This window comes from Pseudophryne corroboree, chromosome 2 (assembly GCF_028390025.1).
Source record: "Pseudophryne corroboree isolate aPseCor3 chromosome 2, aPseCor3.hap2, whole genome shotgun sequence".
NCBI lineage: Eukaryota > Metazoa > Chordata > Amphibia > Anura > Myobatrachidae > Pseudophryne > Pseudophryne corroboree.
This window is the reverse complement of record NC_086445.1, coordinates 285154557-285176470: the sequence shown is the minus strand read 5'-3', so window position 1 is coordinate 285176470 and position 21914 is coordinate 285154557. Positions and strand designations below refer to the sequence as shown.

The window sequence follows — 21914 nt, the reverse complement described above, 5'->3', positions numbered from 1 at the left end:
TTCCCTAAAAAGTGTTATTCCATTGCAGCTTGCCCAATCTATATTATATAGGATTACTTACCTGTCATATATCGCTTTTGATTATTCTGCAGACTAAAGACGTACCCCATAATATCAGCAGCCAAGCAAATGGGAAACATAATCGTCACATTAGCTTACTGTATAACCTGCTCCCCTGGCTGTAGGTAGTCAGCGTGTCACTACCATATGGAGGCAAGCAGCCTGCGGTGGCTCACCAGCTACAACAGGTGGAACTACAAGTATTAGGGAACCTCTGAACACTCTGTACTTCAATTCCACCCATGACACGCCCATCCAGGCTCAGAGAATGTGTGACTGCCAGTCTTTACCCTCTTTGTAGCTTTCTCCACACCATACAAACATTTCTTGCTACGTGGTGTTGTTGTTTTTTTTAGATAATAAACCTGTTAATCTGTTGACTGACATGAGGAAGTTTAACATTAGGTCTTAAGCCCAGCACTGTTAAGCAGGCATATGTAAATCACTGTGCTGCTATATTATCCTTGATTACTGAAGTACCAACATATACTGTAGCGTTATGGGGGGGTATCCAATTACCCATGGTCAATGACTGCAGGTAATTGTATTGCTGGGGGCTATCCTATTAGCCCTGATGCAGTGTGCTCCTCCCCCTCCCCGATGCCAGCACATAGAGCAGATTATGATTTGGGTGCCCAGGCACCCGAAGCATAATCCGCAATAAAAAGGCTGCTGGAGCCGCGATAACACTTGGGATCTGGGACTAATCCCTGATAGCATGAGTTTTCGTACGAAAACGGGTCCGTTTTCAGCCAATGAAAATCGGATACCGGATAATAGGATACTGCGATAACGACTACAGGTCATTAATCGTGATATGCGGCCGGATCAGGAATAATTGGACACCCCCTATACATTTATATTCTCTATGTGATGAATAAAATGCCTGTTGTACATTTCTCAAAATATGCCCACACTTAGATACTGATAATTGCTCTATTGCTTAAGCTGACCATACACCTTAAGATCATCTGTCTAACCAACAAACCAGCCAGTTCATTGGGTTTGTTGGATTTGGACAGATAATCTTAAAGTGTGTGGCCTGCTTCAGAATGACCAGTATTGTTTTATATTTTTTCTATTCCAGCTGGAAGGAGAAGGTGGCATGACATTTGACCCCATGCTGGACCACCAAGGAATATGCTGCATTGACTGCAGAAGAAGCTACACCCACTGTCAGAGAATCTGTGAGCCTTACGGTGGCTACTATCCATTTCCATACAACTATCAGGGGTGCCGCTCAGCATGCAGAGTTGTTATGCCCTGCAGCTGGTGGGTGGCACGCATTCTAGGAGTGGTGTAACACCAATGGAATGGAAATGAACAGACTGGGAGAAACAAGTGTTTTTAATGAGAAAATGCCCAAAACAAAAAGTCTAAAAGAATAAAGGTCTGAAAATGTGATATGACATATAACCTGTTGTAAATAAAGAACTAAATTAATAACAGATGCCCACATTCATTGGGTGGAATGTGTTGGTTTGATAGGTACTACACTGTACCTGTAGTGAATGTGCAATAATAGCCTTTATAGAAAGATCTGACATTTTTCTGGACTAGTGTGTTAATGTAGAAAACGGTCCTGCCTTCAGACATATTTGCCAACATAATTTAGAGAAACGTTAATTTCTAAAGGTTAACTTGATGCGTTGCAGTGTTTCACATTTCTGTGGCTTGATGTAAATAAATCTAAGTGAAGTTGCACCCTGTTGTTATTGAAACAGTTCCATTTCATCCAGCAATAACACATCATGTAGGCGCACTGCTCGCTGCTCCTTCAGAGCAGTGACTTCAGGATATGACATTACAATATTTGAAAAACTATTTATAATTTGACAGTGTAATATATCATTTACTTTGACAACTTAAGCATATTTTCTACCTATCTGCAATAAAATTACTAATGCCATTTACACTATGGATTTGTCATATGTAAATCAACACATGTTTTGCTTTCCACAGAAACAATAGAAGGAATGTAATTAGGATGTTGGATAGGGTTGGGATTGATTAGCAGGCGTTTGGGATGCTGGGGGTCAAAATACCAACAGATGAACGGAATGCCGACAGGGGAAGGTAAATATACCTACATATCCAGCCCCCCGCCCACCCGGCTCCCCCTAACTCTGTCCCCGCAGCCTAACCCTCTCTGGTGGTGCCTAAACTTAGCGCAGCCTAAACCTAACCCTCCCTGGGGGGGGGTGCCCAAACCTAACCTCCCCCCCTCCACAAGCGGCTAGCCTGTCCTGTGTCCCCGTGGATGCACATTTGGGTACCGGCGCAGGTGTGGTGTCTCTATTCGACATCAGTATTCTGACTGCCAGCATACTGACCAGATCCCGTTGGATATACAGGTTGAGTATCCCTTATCCAAAATGCTTGGGACCAGAGGTATTTTGGATATCGGATTTTTCCGTATTTTGGAATAATTGCATACTATAATGAGATATCATGGTGATGGGACCTAAGTCTAAGCACAGAATACATTTATGTTCCATATACACCTTATACACACAGCCTGAATGTCATTTTAGCCAATATTTTTTATAACTTTTTACATTAAACAAAGTGTGTGTACATTCACACAATTCATTTATGTTTCATATACACCTTATACACACAGCCTGAAGGTCATTTAATACAATATTTTTAATAACTTTGTGTATTAAACAAAATAAGATTTTACTCACCGGTAAATCTATTTCTCGTAGTCCGTAGTGGATGCTGGGAACTCCGTAAGGACCATGGGGAATAGCGGCTCTGCAGGAGACTGGGCACAACTAAAGAAAGCTTTAGGACTACCTGGTGTGCACTGGCTCCTCCCTCTATGACCCTCCTCCAGACCTCAGTTAGGATACTGTGCCCGGAAGAGCTGACACAATAAGGAAAGGATTTGGAATCCCGGGTAAGACTCATACCAGCCACACCAATCACACCGTATAACTCGTGATATTATACCCAGTTAACAGTATGAAATATAACTGAGCCTCTCAACAGATGGCTCAACAATAACCCTTTAGTTAACCAATAACTATATACAAGTATTGCAGACAATCCGCACTTGGGACGGGAGCCCAGCATCCACTACGGACTACGAGAAATAGATTTACCGGTGAGTAAAATCTTATTTTCTCTAACGTCCTAAGTGGATGCTGGGAACTCCGTAAGGACCATGGGGATTATACCAAAGCTCACAAACGGGCGGGAGAGTGCGGATGACTGTGCAGCACCGAATGAGCGAACTCTAGGTCCTCCTCAGCCAGGGTCTCAAACTTGTAGAATTTAGCAAATGTGTTTGACCCCGACCAAGTAGCTGCTAGGCAAAGTTGTAAAGCCGAGACCCCTCGGGCAGCCGCCCAAGAAGAGCCCACCTTCCTCGTGGAATGGGCTTTTACAGATTTAGGATGCTGCAGTGCATGCAGGATAAATAGCGAGTCAGTCTTTCTGACTCCAGCTGTCCTGGAAACATAGATTTTCAGGGCCTGGACTACGTCTAGCAACTTGGAATCCTCCAAGTCACGAGTAGCCGCAGGCACCACAATAGGCTGGTTCAAATGAAAAGCTGAAACCACCTTTGGGAGAAATTGGGGACGAGTCCTCAATTCCGCCCTATCCATATGGAAAATCAGATAAGGGCTTTTACATGATAAAGCCGCCAATTCTGACACACGCCTGGCCGAAGCCAAGGCCAACAGCATGACCACTTTCCACGTGAGATATTTTAAATCCACGGTTTTAAGTGGTTCAAACCAATGTGACTTTAGGAAATTCAACACCACGTTGAGATCCCAAGGTGCCACTGGGGGCACAAAAGGGGGCTGAATATGCAGCACTCCCTTAACAAATGTCTGAACTTCAGGTAGTGAAGCCAGTTCTTTCTGGAAGAAAATCGATAGAGCCGAAATCTGGACCTTAATGGAACCCAATTTTAGGCCCATAGTCACCCCTGACTGTAGGAAGTGCAGAAAACGGCCCAGCTGAAATTCCTCCGTTGGGGCCTTCCTGGCCTCACACCACGCAACATATTTTCGCCATATGCGGTGATAATGGTTTGCGGTCACTTCTTTCCTAGCTTTAATCAGCGTAGGGATGACTTCCTCCAGAATGCCCTTTTCCTACAAGATCCGGCGTTCAACCGCCATGCCGTCAAACGCAGCCGCGGTAAGTCTTGGAACAGACAGGGCCCCTGCTGCAGCAGGTCCTGTCTGAGCGGCAGAGGCCATGGGTCCTCTGAGATCACCTCTTGAAGTTCTGGGTACCAAGCTCTTCTTGGCCAATCCGGAACAATGAGTATAGTTCTTACTCCTCTTCGTCTTATTATCTTCAGTACCTTGGGTATGAGAGGAAGAGGAGGGAACACATAAACCGACTGGTACACCCACGGTGTCACTAGAGCGTCCACAGCTATTGCCTGAGGGTCTCTCGACCTGGCGCAATATCTTTCTAGCTTTTTGTTGAGGCGGGACGCCATCATGTCCACCTGTGGCCGTTCCCAGCGATTTACAATCAGCTGAAAGACTTCTGGATGAAGTCCCCACTCTCCCGGGTGGAGGTCGTGCCTGCTGAGGAAGTCTGCTTCCCAGTTGTCCACTCCCGGAATGAACACTGCTGACAGTGCTAACACGTGATTTTCCGCCCATCGGAGAATCCTTGTGGCTTCTGCCATCGCCGTCCTGCTTCTTGTGCCGCCCTGTCGGTTTACATGGGCGACCGCCGTGATGTTGTCTGACTGGATCAGTACCGGCTGGTTTTGAAGCAGGGGTCTTGCCTGACATAGGGCATTGTAGATGGCCCTTAGTTCCAGAATATTTATGTGTAGGGAAATCTCCTGGCTTGACCATAGCCCTTGGAAGTTTCTTCCCTGTGTGACTGCCCCCCAGCCTCGAAGGCTGGCATCCGTGGTCACCAGGACCCAGTCCTGTATGCCGAATCTGCGGCCCTCTAGAAGATGAGCACTCTGCAGCCACCACAGCAGAGACACCCTGGTCCTTGGAGACAGGGTTATCAGCCGATGCATCTATAGATGGGATCCGGACCACTTGTCCAACAGATCCCACTGAAAGATTCTTGCATGGAACCTGCCGAATGGAATTGCTTCGTAGGAAGCTACCATTTTTCCCAGGACTCGCGTGCAGTGATGCACCGAGACCTGTTTTGGTTTCAGGAGATCTCTGACTAGAGACGACAACTCCTTGGCTTTCTCCTCCGGGAGAAACACCCTTTTCTGGTCTATGTCCAGAACCATCCCCAGAAACAGTAGACGTGTCGTAGGAACCAGCTGTGACTTTGGAATATTCAGAATCCAACCGTGCTGTTGTAGCACCTCCCGAGATAGTGCTACCCCGACCAACAACTGCTCCCTGGACCTCGCCTTTATAAGGAGATCGTCCAAGTATGGGATAATTAAAACTCCCTTTTTTCGAAGGAGTATCATCATTTCGGCCATTACCTTGGTAAAGACCCTCGGTGCCGTGGACAGACCAAACGGCAACGTCTGGAATTGGTAATGACATTCCTGTACCACAAATCTGAGGTACTCCTGGTGAGGAAGGTAAATGGGGACATGTAGGTAAGCATCCTTGATGTCCAGTGATACCATGTAATCCCCTTCCTCCAGGCTTGAAATAACCGCCCTGAGCGATTCCATCTTGAACTTGAACCTTTTTATATAGGTGTTCAAGGATTTCAAATTTAAAATGGGTCTCACCGAACCGTCCGGTTTCGGTACCACAAACATTGTGGAATAGTAACCCCTTCCTTGTTGAAGGAGGGGTACCTTGACTATCACCTGCTGCGAATACAGCTTGTGAATTGCCTCCAGCACTGCCTCCCTGTCCGGGGGAGCTGTTGGCAAGGCAGATTTGAGGAAACGGCGAGGGGGAGACGTCTCGAATTCCAGCTTGTACCCCTGAGATACTACTTGTAGAATCCAGGGATCCACCCGTGAGCGAGCCCACTGGTCGCTGAAGTTCTTGAGACGGGCCCCCACCGTACCTGGCTCCGCCTGTGGAGCCCCAGCGTCATGCGGTGGACTTAGAGGAAGCGGGGGAGGGCTTTTGTTCCTGGGAACTGGCTGTATGCTGCAGCTTTTTTCCTCTACCTCTGCCTCTGGGCAGAAAGGACGCGCCTTTAACCCGCTTGCCTTTTTGGGGCCGAAAGGACTGTACCTGATAATACGGTGCTTTCTTTGGCTGTGAGGGAACATGGGGTAAAAATGCTGACTTCCCAGCTGTCGCTGTGGAAACGAGGTCCGAAAGACCATCCCCAAACAACTCCTCACCCTTGTAAGGCAAAACTTCCATGTGCCTTTTAGAATCTGCATCCCCTGTCCACTGCCGAGTCCATAAACCCCTCCTGGCAGAAATGGACATTGCACTTATTTTAGATGCCAGCCGGCAAATATCCCTCTGTGCATCTCTCATGTATAAGACTGCGTCTTTAATATGCTCTATGGTTAGCAATATATTGTCCCTGTCTAAGGTATCAATATTTTCTGACAGGGAATCTGACCACGCAGCTGCAGCACTGCACATCCATGCTGAAGCAATAGCTGGTCTCAGTATAATACCTGAGTGTGTATAAACAGACTTCAGGATAGCCTCCTGCTTCCTATCAGCAGGCTCCTTTAGGGCGGCCGTGTCCGGAGACGGTAGTGCCACCTTCTTTGACAGGCGTGTGAGCGCTTTATCCACCCTAGGGGATGTCTCCCAACGTGACCTATCCTCTGGCGGGAAAGGGTACGCCATTAGTAACTTTTTAGAAACTACTAGTTTCTTATCGGGGGAAGCCCACGCTTCTTCACACACTTCATTTAATTCATCAGAAGGGGGAAAAACCACTGGTAGTTTTTTCTCCCCAAACATAATACCCTTTTTTGTGGTACCTGGGGTAATATCAGAAATGTGCAACACATTTTTCATTGCCGTAATCATGTAACGTGTGGCTCTATTGGAATGTACACTAGTCTCATCATCGTCGACACTGGAGTCAGTATCTGTGTCGACATCTGTGTCTGCCATCTGAGGTAGCGGGCGTTTTAGAGCCCATGATGGCTTTTGAGACGTCTGGGCAGGCACGGGCTGAGAAGCCGGCTGTCCCACATCTGATATGTCGTCAAACCTTTTATGTAAGGAGTTGACACTGTCGCGTAATTCCTTCCACATATCCATCCACTCAGGTGTCGACCACGCAGGGGGTGACATCACATTTATCGGCACCTGCTCCGCCTCCACATAAGCCTCCTCATCAAACATGTCGACACAGCCGTACCGACACACCGCACACACAGGGAATGCTCTGACTGAGGACAGGACCCCACAAAGCCCTTTGGGGAGACAGAGAGAGAGTATGCCAGCACACACCAGAGCGCTATATAAAACAGGGATACACACTACACAGTGATTTTACCCCTTATAGCTGCTTATATATCACAGATTGCGCCTAAATTTAGTGCCCCCCCCTCTCTTTTTTACCCTATGTAGTCTGGAACTGCAGGGGAGAGCCTGGGGAGCGATCCTTCCAGCGGAGCTGTGAGGGAAAATGGCGCCAGTGTGCTGAGGGAGATAGCCCCGCCCCTTTTCCGGCGGGCTTCTCCCGCTTTTTTTATACAGTTATGGCAGGGGATTTTACACATATATAGTCTTAAAGGCTATATTATGTTTTAATTTGCCAAGTAAGGTACTTATGTTGCAGCCCAGGGCGCCCCCCCCCCCCCAGCGCCCTGCACCCATCAGTGACCGGAGTATGTGGTGTGCCTGGGGAGCAATGGCGCACAGCTGCAGTGCTGTGCGCTACCTTAATGAAGACCGAAGTCTTCTGCCGCCGATTTCCAGGAACGTCTTCTTGCTTCTGGCTCTGCTAGGGGGACGGCGGCGCGGCTCCGGACGACCGAGGCTGGGCCTGTGTTCGATCCCTCTGGAGCTAATGGTGTCCAGTAGCCTAGAAGCCCAAGCTAGCTGCAAGCAGGTAGGTTCGCTTCTCTCCCCTAGGTCCCTCGTAGCAGTGAGTCTGTTGCCAGCAGATCTCACTGAAATAAAAAACCTAAATATTACTTCCTTTCTAAGAGCTCAGGAGAGCCCCTAGTGTGCATCCAGCTCGGCCGGGCACAAAATTCTAACTGAGGTCTGGAGGAGGGTCATAGAGGGAGGAGCCAGTGCACACCAGGTAGTCCTAAAGCTTTCTTTAGTTGTGCCCAGTCTGTTATGATTCCCGTACTCCAGACCAGAGGAGATCTTATGGCAGAGGTCTGAGTACAGGAAAGATATACTGGTTGTGGGAGCAGGAGAGCCTAGTAACCCCTGGCGCCCTAACTCCGTTGTCTCGCCCGTGTTATCAGAAATCCCCTGCGAGACTATGGTTGCTTGAGCCCATGGCAGCCGCGTTCGAAGGGCGGATTATGTCTGCCCAACCCCGATGCCCCCTCAGGTCTTAATGGGAGACAAAGGGAAATCCGAGACAGGGTGATAACAAGGGGCCCTCTGACTAAGCAACCAGGCCAGGGGTTACAAGCTAACTAACTAAACCAAAAAAGTATGTGCGGACTAGCCGCCAGGGAAAAGGACAACCAAAGATCCACTGATCCGTAACTCCTATCCAGCACCGCTGGATACCAGAGTGGATCAGGGGGAGCGGAATCCTCCGCAAAAGCTCCAGAACACAAAGATACAAAATAATAAACAGTAAGCGGTCAAGCCGCAACACACGGCTACGCCGCGACTCACGAACACCACAGGATGTTAAAGGTGCTCGGTCAGACTCCAGGAACAGATGACAACTTCCGAGTACAGGATCACTGAGGACAGGAACAACCGGATTGAGCAGGACTGGAAACTCTCTGTAACCGACACAGGCAAACAGGAAGCTATCACCGGCGTCTGTGAGAAGTCCAAAGGGTGCTTATAACTGTGAGCTCCCCAATCAGGAGCCAGACTGGGTAATCACAAGTAATGCCGTGCAGCTTGCATGCTGCACGGCCAGCACACCATTATACAATTAGAAAAGACCCAGCAACGGGGAACGCGGCCCGAACGTGGCGTCCCCGTTGCTAGGGTCTGAGCGGCTCCGTGCGCCCGGCATCCAGCGTTGCCAGGGAGCCGGCGGCTGAACGCGCACGGCGTCCCTGGTTGCTAGGCGCCGGGCCGCACCGACGAGCGGACCCCGGCGCCTAACACAGTCTCCTGCGGAGCCGCTATTCCCCATGGTCCTTACGGAGTTCCCAGCATCCACTTAGGACGTTAGAGAAAGTTTGTGTACATTGAGTCCTCAAAAAACAAAGGTTTCGCTATCTCACTCTCACTCAAAAAAGTCCGTACTTCGGAATATTACGTATTTCGGAATATTTGGATATGGGATACTCAACCTGTATATGAAAGCTACGCAAGGGAAAAAGTTCAATTGCAATCTGGTATCTTTGTGGAGTTTGTATTTTGGACATCCCACAAGCCAAAATATTAGTAGCTTCATTGGTCTCTGCATAACAGCCTCTAATGTGCTAGTAGAGAATTTACACTGCAAGCGCCAATGAGGCAGGTATGGATGAGAAAGATTACATAGTCTCTGTTCAACACTGCTCAACACCATCAGCACTATCTAAAGACATGATAATAAATGAATAAAAGCAAAATGCATGTTTTGATGCCATGAATTCAGCACATTTTCCTGTGAATCAGCATCAGATATGTCCATTTGTATATATTTGTGTATATTTTTTGTGTATATATTTGTATATATATATATACACACACACATACACATTATATATATATATATATATATATATACACACACACATACTGCTTCAAATGCATGGAAGGGGGGGGTCTTCGAAGCCTTGGCAACCGACATGACAGACACAGTCACATCCTACTTCAGCTACTGTGAGGACATGTGTGTACCTACCAAGACCTACCGCATTTACAACAACAAGCGCCCAGCTCAGGCAACTTCGTCGGGCCAAAGAGGAGGCCTATAGCAGCGGAGACAGAGCACTATACAACCGAACTAGGAAATCTCTGACTAAAGAAATCAGGATAGAATAAAAGCAGTTCTCGGACAAGCCCACCAATTACCCCGTATCTGTATAGAAAGGAATGCAATCCATAACCAACTACAAGAAAACATCGAAGTCCACCACCATGCACCAAGACCTAGCAGACGAGCTGAACCATTTATATTGCAGGTTCACAAAAGAAATCCCCTGCAACCCAAACAATCACCTTTACAATGCCCCAAACATTGACGGCCAACTCCAGGCACTGCAAGTCGCCCAAGAAGAGGTGGAGGCACTGTTCAAAAGAGTCAAACCCAGGAACAGGGCCGTCCCCGCCGGTTCCACCAGAAGCCTCAAAAGTTTCTTTCCCCAAGGCGGTCCGCCTGCTGAACTCCTGAACATTGACTGACTAGACGTACATGTAACTCACTTGTGTCCCTACGGTATACCTATCCATCTGACTTTACTTTACCCCCCACCCCCCATCTACAAACAATATCACCACTGTCCTTAAGCTTTAATGTACACATTGAAGTTTCTGCTCAGAATGTCGACATGTTCTGAATGGACGTCAAGTTGACATTTAACATGTCGACATAAAAATACTTGACAGTAATTTTAGTGTTATTTTTTAGAGTTAGGTTTACGGCTAAAATAGAGGGAGAAAAAATGTTATTCCGACATTGTGACCATATCAAAATTTGTGAATGTTAAAAAAAAAAAAAAAATTCTGTTGACCTAATATGTCAATATTTTGTGTAGACCAGAGGTTCCCAAAAGCGATCCTCAAGGTACCCCAACAGTCCAGGTTTTAAGAATAGCCATGCTTACTCACAGGTGATTTTTTTAGTACCTCAGTCAGTTTAATTATACTATCTGTGCACAAGCAGGGATAGCCCAATAACCTGGACTGCCTTGAGCGCCACGCCTTGGAACCACTGCTGTAGCCATTGTTGACTTTTCATGCCACACCCCACATTTAGGAGACCATGTCATCTGACACCACCTATCATAGTACAATATGGTGAGCTCACAATATTTCAGGGGTCATGGGATTATGCCACTAAACCTGGCCCATCTGCATAGTTACACATGTAGCATTTGTAAACACAGGATTTTTTTTTATTTTAATTTTTTATAAAAGATGAAACTAAAACTAGCAGCATAGCATTCAATTTATTCAGCTGCAAGTTACACCAAGCCATGTGGACTTATCTATCAGAAAGTGAATGGAGATTGCACATCCCATTTTATGTTTTTGTTTTGTACAGCAGGGTTCTGTTTCACTAATTACATGATCTTTTTACAAGTGTTTGTTAGTATTTGCCTATAGGCTTATTCAGCTGAGTGATTTCCGCTTTTTCGTTAAAACAAAAAAAAAATCTAAAATCCTCACCCCACAAAAAAAAAGCCAGAAAGCTGATTATTGCTGCTCCTCCATTGATTATTTTCTTGCACAGTCCAGGTATAACTTTCTCTTCTGTGTTTAAAACTAAACACCAACATTATATATTATTAATTAGTACTGTAAAAAGCCATTTCACATGTAGGGGAAACACAAACAATTACCTAAACATTAACACCCAGAAACCCTATTTATAAGACAGACTTACGTCCCATTTATGAGTACATTTAGAGTAAGCGAATGCATTTGTTTTGATTAACACAGATTTCTCCAACTTGCTGATTATGTTCAGATCACTAAACTGTAATTCATCAACAGCTAATGGGACATCTGCACACTATATACAATGATTACAGGTGTAACGTCAAGGAGACTGAAATGAATAACATCCAGAGAGTCAGCTTTATCGATTCATACAAGCAGCATTTTACCTTGTGTTGCAAATGGCTCCACTGAGGCTGTTTTCATAGAACTGAACAATACTGAAGATGTAAAATGTTTCCAAGAAAACTTAACATAAACACCTGGAGAATGCAAATAGTGGAGTCTACCCATGCAGAATGGCAGGTGACAATGTGTTGGGTGGCTGTGTCTCTGGTCTGCTACAAGTCATTCAAGTCCCAAACTACACAGATCCTGCATAGGGAATAAACTTTCCATATGGAAATTGTGCACATTTTTGCAAGAGCTCACATACCTACAGAATAATTATACAATCAAAGGGGTCTATTCATGAAGCAGTGAAAAGTGTGGAGAAGTGAGCCAATGGGGAAGTTACCCATGGCAACCAATCAGCCACTACTTGTAATTTTATAGAATGCATTTTATAAAATGTTTCCTCAAAATGGATTGGTTGCCATCGGCAACTTCTCTCTTTTCACTGCTTCATGAATAGACCCCAAAGAATCACAAGGGTAAGGCTACAGCACTTATGGCTAATTCACTGGCTGGGACAGTGCATAGTACTCTCAAAAACCCAGAAGAAACTAAACTGCTGTAAAACAAAGTTTTGAAGAGCACATTAGCAGTGAGATAATTAGGGTCAGACTCATGAAGGGAACACCTCTTCATCACACCTCAGCATTTTATTTAGTGAATGTGTTATAGTCTAGAAGGTATTAATGATACCGTGACAGTGAAGATTCACTCAATTATAGGCCTTTTTTTTTTATTATGTGGATATTGCATTTGTGTTTTTGGATATGCGAAGAGATTACATGATGTACATCATGAACTTATATATCATGCTCAGTTGAGCTATCTATTGCTGATAATCAAACCATGAACTAATCATTGTGAGAACTAAACAAGCAACCACAAAAAGGTAATGTGACTAAAACTATACTGGGCCCTTCAGTGAATGGACATGTGAATAGTACTATACAAGGCCCAGCAGTGAATGGACATGTGAATAGTACTATACAAGGCCCAGCAGTGAATGGGCATGTGAATAGTACTATACAAGGCCCAGCAGTGAATGGACATGTGAATAATACTATACAAGGCCCAGCAGTGAATGGACATGCGAATAATACTATACAAGGCCCAGCAGTAAATGGACATGTGAATAATACTATACAAGGCCCAGCAGTGAATGGACATGTGAATAATACTATACAAGGCCCAGCAGTGAATGGACAAGTGAATAGTACTATACAAGGCCCAGCAGTGAATGGACAAGTGAATAGTACTATACAAGGCCCAGCAGTGAATGGACATGTGAATAGTACTATACAAGGCCCAGCAGTGAATGGACATGTGAATAATACTATACAAGGCCCAGCAGTGAATGGACATGTGAATAGTACTATACAAGGCCCAGCAGTGAATGGACATGTGAATAGTACTATACAAGGCCCAGCAGTGAATGGACATGTGAATAATACTATACAAGGCCCAGCAGTGAATGGACATGTGAATAGTACTATACAAGGCCCAGCAGTGAATGGACACGTGAATAGTACTATACAAGGCCCAGCAGTGAATGGAACTGTGAATTAAACTATACAGGGTCCTGCAGTGAATGTACAGGTGAATAAATAAGATTTTACTCACCGGTAAATCTATTTCTCGTAGTCCGTAGTGGATGCTGGGAACTCCGAAAGGACCATGGGGAATAGCGGCTCCGCAGGAGACTGGGGACAACTAAAAGAAAGCTTTTAGACTACCTGGTGTGCACTGGCTCCTCCCACTATGACCCCCCTCCAAGCCTCAGTTAGGATACTGTGCCCGGAAGAGCTGACACAATAAGGAAGGATTTTGAATCCCGGGTAAGACTCATACCAGCCACACCAATCACACCGTATAACTCGTGATACCATATCCAGTTAACAGTATGAAACATAACTGAGCCTCTCAACAGATGGCTCATAACAATAACCCTTTAGTTAACAATAACTATATACAAGTATTGCAGACAATCCGCACTTGGGATGGGCGCCCAGCATCCACTACGGACTACGAGAAATAGATTTACCGGTGAATAAAATCTTATTTTCTCTAACGTCCTAAGTGGATGCTGGGAACTCCGAAAGGACCATGGGGATTATACCAAAGCTCCCAAACGGGCGGGAGAGTGCGGATGACTCTGCAGCACCGAATGAGAGAACTCAAGGTCCTCCTCAGCCAGGGTATCAAATTTGTAGAATTTAGCAAACGTGTTTGCCCCTGACCAAGTTGCAGCTCGGCAAAGTTGTAAAGCCGAGACCCCTCGGGCAGCCGCCCAAGATGAGCCCACTTACCTCGTGGAATGGGCTTTTACTGATTTAGGATGCGGCAATCCAGCCGCAGAATGCTCCAGCTGAATTGTGCTACAAATTCAGCGAGCAATAGTCTGCTTAGAAGCAGGAGCACCTATTTTGTTGGGTGCCTACAGGATAAAAAGCGAGTCAGTTTTCCTGACTCCAGCCGTCCTGGAAATATAATTTTTTAAGGCCCTGACTACGTCCAGTAACTTGGAATCTTCCAAGTCCCTAGTAGCCGCAGGCACTACAATATGTTGGTTCAAGTGAAAAGCTGATACCACCTTAGGGAGAAACTGGGGACGAGTCCTCAATTCTGCCCTATCCATATGGAAAATCAGATAAGGGCTTTTACCTGACAAAGCCGCCCAATTCTGACACACGCCTGGCCGAAGCCAAGGCCAATAACATGACCACTTTCCACGTGAGATATTTCAAATCCACAGTTTTAAGTGGCTCAAACCAATGTGATTTTAGGAAACTCAACACCACGTTGAGATCCCAAGGTGCCACAGGAGGCACAAAAGGGGGCTGAATATGTAGCACTCCCTTTACAAATGTCTGAACTTCCAGGCAGTGAAGCCAGTTCTTTCTGGAAGAAAATCGACAGAGCCGAAATCTGGACCTTAATGGAACCCAAGTTTAGGCCCATAGTCACTCCTGACTGTAGGAAGTGCAGAAAACGACCCAGCTGAAATTCCTCTGTTGGGGCCTTCCTGGCCTCACACCACGCAACATATTTTCGCCAAATACGGTGATAATGGTTTGCGGTTACTTCTTTCCTGGCTTTTATCAGCGTAGGAATGACTTCCTCCGGAATGCCCTTTTCCTTTAGGATCCGGAATTCAACCGCCATGCCGTCAAACGCAGCCGCGGTAAGTCTTGGAACAGACAGGGCCCCTGCTGTAGCAGATCCTGTCTGAGCGGTAGAGGCCATGGGTCCTCTGATATCATTTTTTTTTTAAGTTCTGGGTACCAAGCTCTTCTTGGCCCATCCGGAACCACGAGTATCGCTCTTACTCCTCGTTTTCTTATTATTCTCAGTACCTTTGGTATGAGAGGCAGAGGAGGGAATACATAAACCGACTGGTACACCCACGGTGTCACTAGAGCGTCCACAGCTATTGCCTGAGGGTCCCTTGACCTGGCGCAATATCTAGTTTTTTGTTTAGGCGGGACGCCATCATGTCCACCTGTGGCCTTTCCCAATGGTTTACCAACAGTTGGCAGACTTCTGGATGAAGTCCCCACTCTCCCGGGTGTAGGTCGTGTCTGCTGAGGAAGTCTGCTTCCCAGTTGTCCACTCCCGGAATGAACACTGCTGACAGTGCTAAGACGTGATTTTCCGCCCATCGGAGAATCCTTGTGGCTTCTGCCATCGCCATCCTGCTTCTTGTGCCGCCCTGTCGGTTTACATGGGCGACTGCCGTGATGTTGTCTGATTGGATCAGTACCGGCTGGTTTTGAAGCAGAGGCCTTGCCAGACTTAGGGCATTGTAAATGGCCCTCAGTTCCAGAATATTTATGTGTAGGGACGACTCCCGACTTGACCAAAGTCCTTGGAAATTTCTTCCCTGTGTGACTGCCCCCCAGCCTCGAAGGCTGGCATCCGTGGTTACCAGGTCCCAGTCCTGTATGCCAAATCTGCGGCCCTCTTGAAGATGAGCACTCTGCAGCCACCACAGTAGAGATACCCTGGTCCTTGGAGACAGAGTTATCAGCCGATGCATCTGAAGATGCGATTCCGACCACTTGTCCAAGAGGTCCCACTGAAAGGTTCTTGCATGGAACCTGCCGAATGGAATTTTGCTTCGTAAGAAGCTACCATTTTTCCCAGGACTCGTGTGCAGTGATGCACCGATACCTGTTTTGGTTTTAGGAGGTCTCTGACTAGAGATGACAGCTCCTTGGCTTTCTCCTGCGGGAGAAACACTTTTTTCTATTCTGTGTCCAGAACCATCCACAGGAACAGTAGGCGTGTGGTAGGAACCAGCTGTGACTTTGGAATGTATAGAATCCATCCGTGCTGTTGTAGCACTTCCCGAGATAGTGCTACTCCGACCAACAACTGCTCCTTGGACCTCGCCTTTATAAGGAGATCGTCCAAGTACGGGATAATTAAAACTCCCTTTTTTCGAAGGAGTATCATCATTTCTGCCATTACCTTGGTAAAGACCCTCGGTGCCGTGGACAGTCCAAACGGCAGTGTTTGGAATTGGTAATGGCAATCCTGCACCACAAAACTGAGGTACTCCTGGTGAGGATGGTAAATGGGGACATGTAGGTAAGCATCCTTGATGTCCAGGGATACCATGTAATCCCCCTCCTCCAGGCTTGCAATAACCGCCCTGAGCGATTCCATCTTGAACTTGAATTTTTTTATGTATGTGTTCAAGGATTTTAAATTTAAAATGGGTCTCACCGAACCGTCCGGTTTCGGTACCACAAACAGTGTGGAATAGTAACCCCGTCCTTGTTGAAGTAGGGGCACCTTGACTATCACCTGCTGGGAATACAGCTTGTGAATTGCCTCTAGCACAGCCTCCCTGCCTGAGGGAGTTGTCGGCAAGGCAGATTTGAGGAAACGGCGGGGGGGAGACGCCTCGAATTCCAGCTTGTACCCCTGAGATACTACTTGAAGGATCCAGGGATCCACCTGTGAGCGAGCCCACTGATCGCTGAAATTTTTGAGGCGGCCCCCCACCGTACCTGGCTACGCCTGTGGAGCCCCCGTGTCATGTGGTGGACTCAGAGGAAGCGGGGGAAGAATTTTGATTCTGGGAACTGGCTGACTGGTGCAGCTTTTTCCCTCTTCCCTCGTCTCTGTGCAGAAAGGAAGCGCCTTTTACCCGCTTGCTTTTCTGAAGCCGAAAGGACTGTACCTGATAATACAGTGCTTTCTTAGGCTGTGAGGAAACCTGAGGTAAAAATTTTTCTTCCCAGCTGTTGCTGTGGATACGAGGTCCCAGAGACCATCCCCAAACAATTCCTCACCCTTATAAGGCTCTATGTGCCTTTTAAAGTCAGCATCACCTGTCCAGTGTCGGGTCTCTAATACCCTCCTGACAGAATGGACATTGCATTAATTCTGGATGCCAGCCGGCAAAATATCCCTCTGTGCATCCCTCATATATAAGACGACGTTTTATGTTCGCAAAATAGTATCCCTGTTTGACAGGGTTACAGACCACGCTGCAGCAGCACTATCTGCAGGTCTCAGTCTAGTACCTGAGTGTGTAAATACTGACTTCAGGATAGCCTCCTGCTTTTTATCAGCAGGTACCTTCAAAGTGGCCGTATCCTAAGACGGCAGTGCCACCTTTTTTGACAAACGTGTGAGCGCCTTATCCACCCTAGGGGATATCTCCCAGTGTAACTTATCCTCTGGCGGGAAAGGGTACGCCATCAGTAACTTTTTAGAAATTACCAGTTTCTTATCGGGGGAACCCACGCTTTTTCACACTTCATTCACTCATTTGATGGGGGAACAAAACACTGCCTGCTTTTTCTCCCCAAACATAAAACCCTTTTTTAGTGGTACTTGGGTTAATGTCAGAAATGTGTAACACATTTTTTATTGCCGGGATCATGTAACGGATGTTCCTAGTGGATTGTGTATATGTCTCAACCTCGTCGACACTGGAGTCAGACTCCGTGTCGACATCTGTGTCTGCCATCTGAGGGAGCGGGCGTTTTTGAGCCCCTGATGGCCTTTGAGACGCCTGGGCAGGCGCAGGCTGAGAAGCCGGCTGTCCCATAGCTGTTACGTCATCCAGCCTTTTATGTAAGGAGTTGACACTGTCGGTTTATACCTTCCACCTATCCATCCACTCTGGTGTCGGCCCCACAGGGGGCGACATCCCATTTATCGGCATCTGCTCTGCCATCACATAAGCCTCCTCATCAAACGTGTCGACACAGCCGTACCGACACACCGCACACACACAGGGAATGCTCTGACTGAGGACAGGACCCCACACAGCCCTTTGGGGAGACAGAGAGAGAGTATGCCAGCACACACCAGAGCGCTATATAATTTAGGGATTAAACACTATATTGAGTGAATTTTTCCCAATAGCTGCTTGTATATACAATATTGCGCCTAAATTTAGTGCCACCCCTCTCTTTTTAACCCTTTGAGCCTGCAAACTACAGGGGAGAGCCTGGGGAGCTGTCTTCCAGCTGCACTGTGAAGAGAAAATGGCGCCAGTGTGCTGAGGGAGATAGCTCCGCCCCTTTTTCGCAGACTTTTCTCCCGCTTTTTTATGGATTCTGGCAGGGGTATTTATCACATATATAGCCTCTGGGGCTATATATTGTGATATATTTGCCAGCCAAGGTGTTTTAATTGCTGCTCAGGGCCCCCCTTCCCAGCGCCCTGCACCCTCAGTGACCGGAGTGTGAAGTGTGCATGAGGAGCAATAGCGCACAGCTGCAGTGCTATGCGCTACCTTGGTGAAGACTGATGTCTTCTGCCGCCGATTTTCCGGACCTCTTCTTGCTTCTGGCTCTGTAAGGGGGACGGCGGCGCGGCTCCGGGAACGAACACCAAGGCCAGTTCCATGCGGTCGATCCCTCTGGAGCTAATGGTGTCCAGTAGCCTAAGAAGCCCAAGCTAGCTGCAAGCATGTAGGTTCGCTTCTTCTCCCCTTAGTCCCTCGATGCAGTGAGCCTGTTGCCAGCAGGTCTCACTGTAAAATAAAAAACCTAAAATAAACTTTCTTTCTAGGAGCTCAGGAGAGCCCCTAGTGTGCATCCAGCTCGGCCGGGCACAGAAATCTAACTGAGGCTTGGAGGAGGGTCATAGTGGGAGGAGCCAGTGCACACCAGGTAGTCTAAAAGCTTTCTTTTAGTTGTGCCCAGTCTCCTGCGGAGCCGCTATTCCCCATGGTCCTTTCGGAGTTCCCAGCATCCACTAGGACGTTAGAGAAATAATAATTAAAAAAAATATAGAGGGCCCTGCAGTCTAAGTGCTGCTTTAAATACAGGTGATAATTCAGCATGGGTCGTAGATGTGCGGAAAATCGCACATCTACAACCCATTACACTGACATGCGGGGGAACGCCCAGCACAGGGCAAATCCGCCCTGTATGCAGAGTCCGCCCCCCATAATGTTTGAATTGCAGGTGGGTGAGAAGAACATCCCATTTTTTGCTCTCTTCACGTAACATTTGAAATAAGTTACTATTTGGCGAAAAGAGAACAATATAATAGATACTTTCCCTCTGATTAATACTACCTTGATGATCACCCACTCCCAAGTTGTCTCTTCATGACAGGATACAGATTATGGTGCGAAACATGCAATATATAATAAGATTTTACTTACCGATAAATCTATTTCTCGTAGTCCGTAGTGGATGCTGGGGACTCCGTCAGGACCATGGGGGAATAGCGGGCTCCGCAGGAGACAGGGCACATCTAAAAAGCTCTTTAGGTCACATGGTGTGTACTGGCTCCTCCCCCTATGACCCTCCTCCAGGCTTCAGCTAGGTACTGTGCCCGGACGAGCGTACACAATAAGGAAGGATCTTGAATCCCGGGTAAGACTCATACCAGCCACACCAATCACACCGTACAACTTGTGATCTGAACCCAGTTAACAGTATGATAACAAAACGAAGTAGCCTCTAAGAAGATGGCTCACAACAATAGTAATAACCCGATTTTTTTGTAACAATAACTATGTACAAACATTGCAGACAATCCGCACTTGGGATGGGCGCCCAGCATCCACTACGGACTACGAGAAATAGATTTATCGGTAAGTAAAATCTTATTTTCTCTAACGTCCTAGTGGATGCTGGGGACTCCGTCAGGACCATGGGGATTATACCAAAGCTCCCAAACGGGCGGGAGAGTGCGGATGACTCTGCAGCACCGAATGAGAGAACTCCAGGTCCTCTTTAGCCAGAGTATCAAATTTGTAAAATTTAACAAACGTGTTCTCCCCTGACTACGTAACTGCTCGACAAAGTTATAATGCCGAGACTCCTCGGGCAGCCGCCCAGGATGAATGCCACCTTCCTTGTGGAATGGCATCTACATATTTCGACTGTGACAGGCCTGCCACAGAATGTGCAAGCTGAATTGTACTACAAATCCAGCGTGCAATAGACTGCTTAGAAGCAGACGCACCCAGCTTGTTGGGTGCATACAATATAAACAGCAAGTCAGACTTTCTGACTCCAGCCGTCCTAACTATATATATATATATATATATTTATCTTTAGGGCCCTGACAACGTCTAGTAACTTGGAGTCCTCCAAGTCCCCAGTAGCCTCAGGCACCACAATAGGTTGTTTCAGGTGAAAACGCTGACACCCCTTTAGGAAGAAACTGGAGACGAGTCCCAGTTCTGCCCTGTTCAAATGGAAAATTATAATATGGGCTTTTGTAAGACACAGCCGCCCATTCTGACAATCGCCTGGCCGAGGCCAGGGCTAACAACATGGTCACTTTCCATGTGAGATATTGGTCAACAGCATGGTCACTTTCCATGTGAGATATTTCAAATCCACAGATTTGAGCGGTTCAAACCAATATGATTTTAAGGAATCCCAACACTATGTTGAGATCTCACGGTGCCCCTAGAGGCACAAAAAAACTGTATATGCAATACACCCTTTATAATCTGGACTTCAGGAACTGAAGTCAATTTTTTTTTCTGGAAGAAAATCTACAGGGCCGAAATTTAAATCTTAATGAACCCCAATTTGAGGCTCAAAACACTCCTGTTTTCAGGAAGTGCAGAAATCGACCTAGTTGAATTTCCTTCGTGGAGCCTTCCTGGCCTTACCCACGCAACATATTTTCACCACATGTGGTGATGACGTTGTGCGGTCACCTCCTTCCTGGCTTTAACCAAGGTAGGTATGACCTCTTATGGAATGCCTTTTCCCTTCAGGATCCGGCATTCAACCGCCATGCCGTCACACGCAGCCGCGGTAAATCTTGGAATATACATGGTACTTGCTGAAGCAAGTCCCATCTTAGCTCCCCAGGCCCTTAGTCCTCTGTGAGCATCTCTTGAAGTTCCGGGTACCAAGTCCCTCTTGGCCAATCCGGAGCCACTAGTATAGTTCATACTCCTCTATGTCTTATAATTCTCAATACCTTGGTTATGAGAAACAGAGGAGGGAACACATACACTGACTGGTACACCCACGGTGTTACCAGAACATCCACAGCTATCGCCTGAAGGTCTCAAGACCTGGCGGAATACCTGTCCCGTTTTTTGTTCGGGCGGGACGCCATCATGTCCACCTTTGGTCTTTGCCAACGGTCCACAATCATGCTGAAAAACTTCCCTATGAAGTTTCCACTCTCCCGGGTGGAGGTAATGCCTGCTGAGGAAGTCTGCTTCCCAGTCGTCCACTCCCGGAAAGAACACTGCTGACAGTGCTATCACATGATTTTCCGCCTAGCGAAAAATCCTTGCAGTTTTGACACTGCCCTCCTGCTTCTTGTGCCGCCCTTTCTGTTTACGTGGGCGACTGCCGTGATGTTATCCCACTGGATCAATACCGGCTGACCTTGAAGCAGAGGTCTTGCTAAGTTTGGAGCATTATATATTTGCTCTAAGCTTATTTATGCGGAGAGAATTCTCCAGACTTAATCACACTTCCCTGGAAATTTTTTCCTTGTGTGACTGTTCCCCAGCCTCTCAGGCTGGCCTCCGTGGTCACCGGCATCCAATCCTGAATGCCGAATCTGCGG

General features: G+C 46.9%; 1 protein-coding gene across 2 annotated transcripts in view; it reads left to right on the top strand.

The window, feature by feature from the left end:
* The window catches only part of CNMD (chondromodulin), a 367474-nt gene extending 365501 nt beyond the window's left edge, over positions 1-1973 (top strand). For both annotated transcript variants that reach the window (XM_063952893.1, XM_063952892.1), the window contains exon 7: positions 1148-1973. In XM_063952893.1, coding sequence (XP_063808963.1) covers positions 1148-1363 — 216 coding nt within the window. In that variant the 3' untranslated portion in view covers positions 1364-1973. The remainder of the gene's footprint in view (positions 1-1147) is intronic.
* The last annotated feature ends 19941 nt before the right edge of the window (positions 1974-21914 follow it).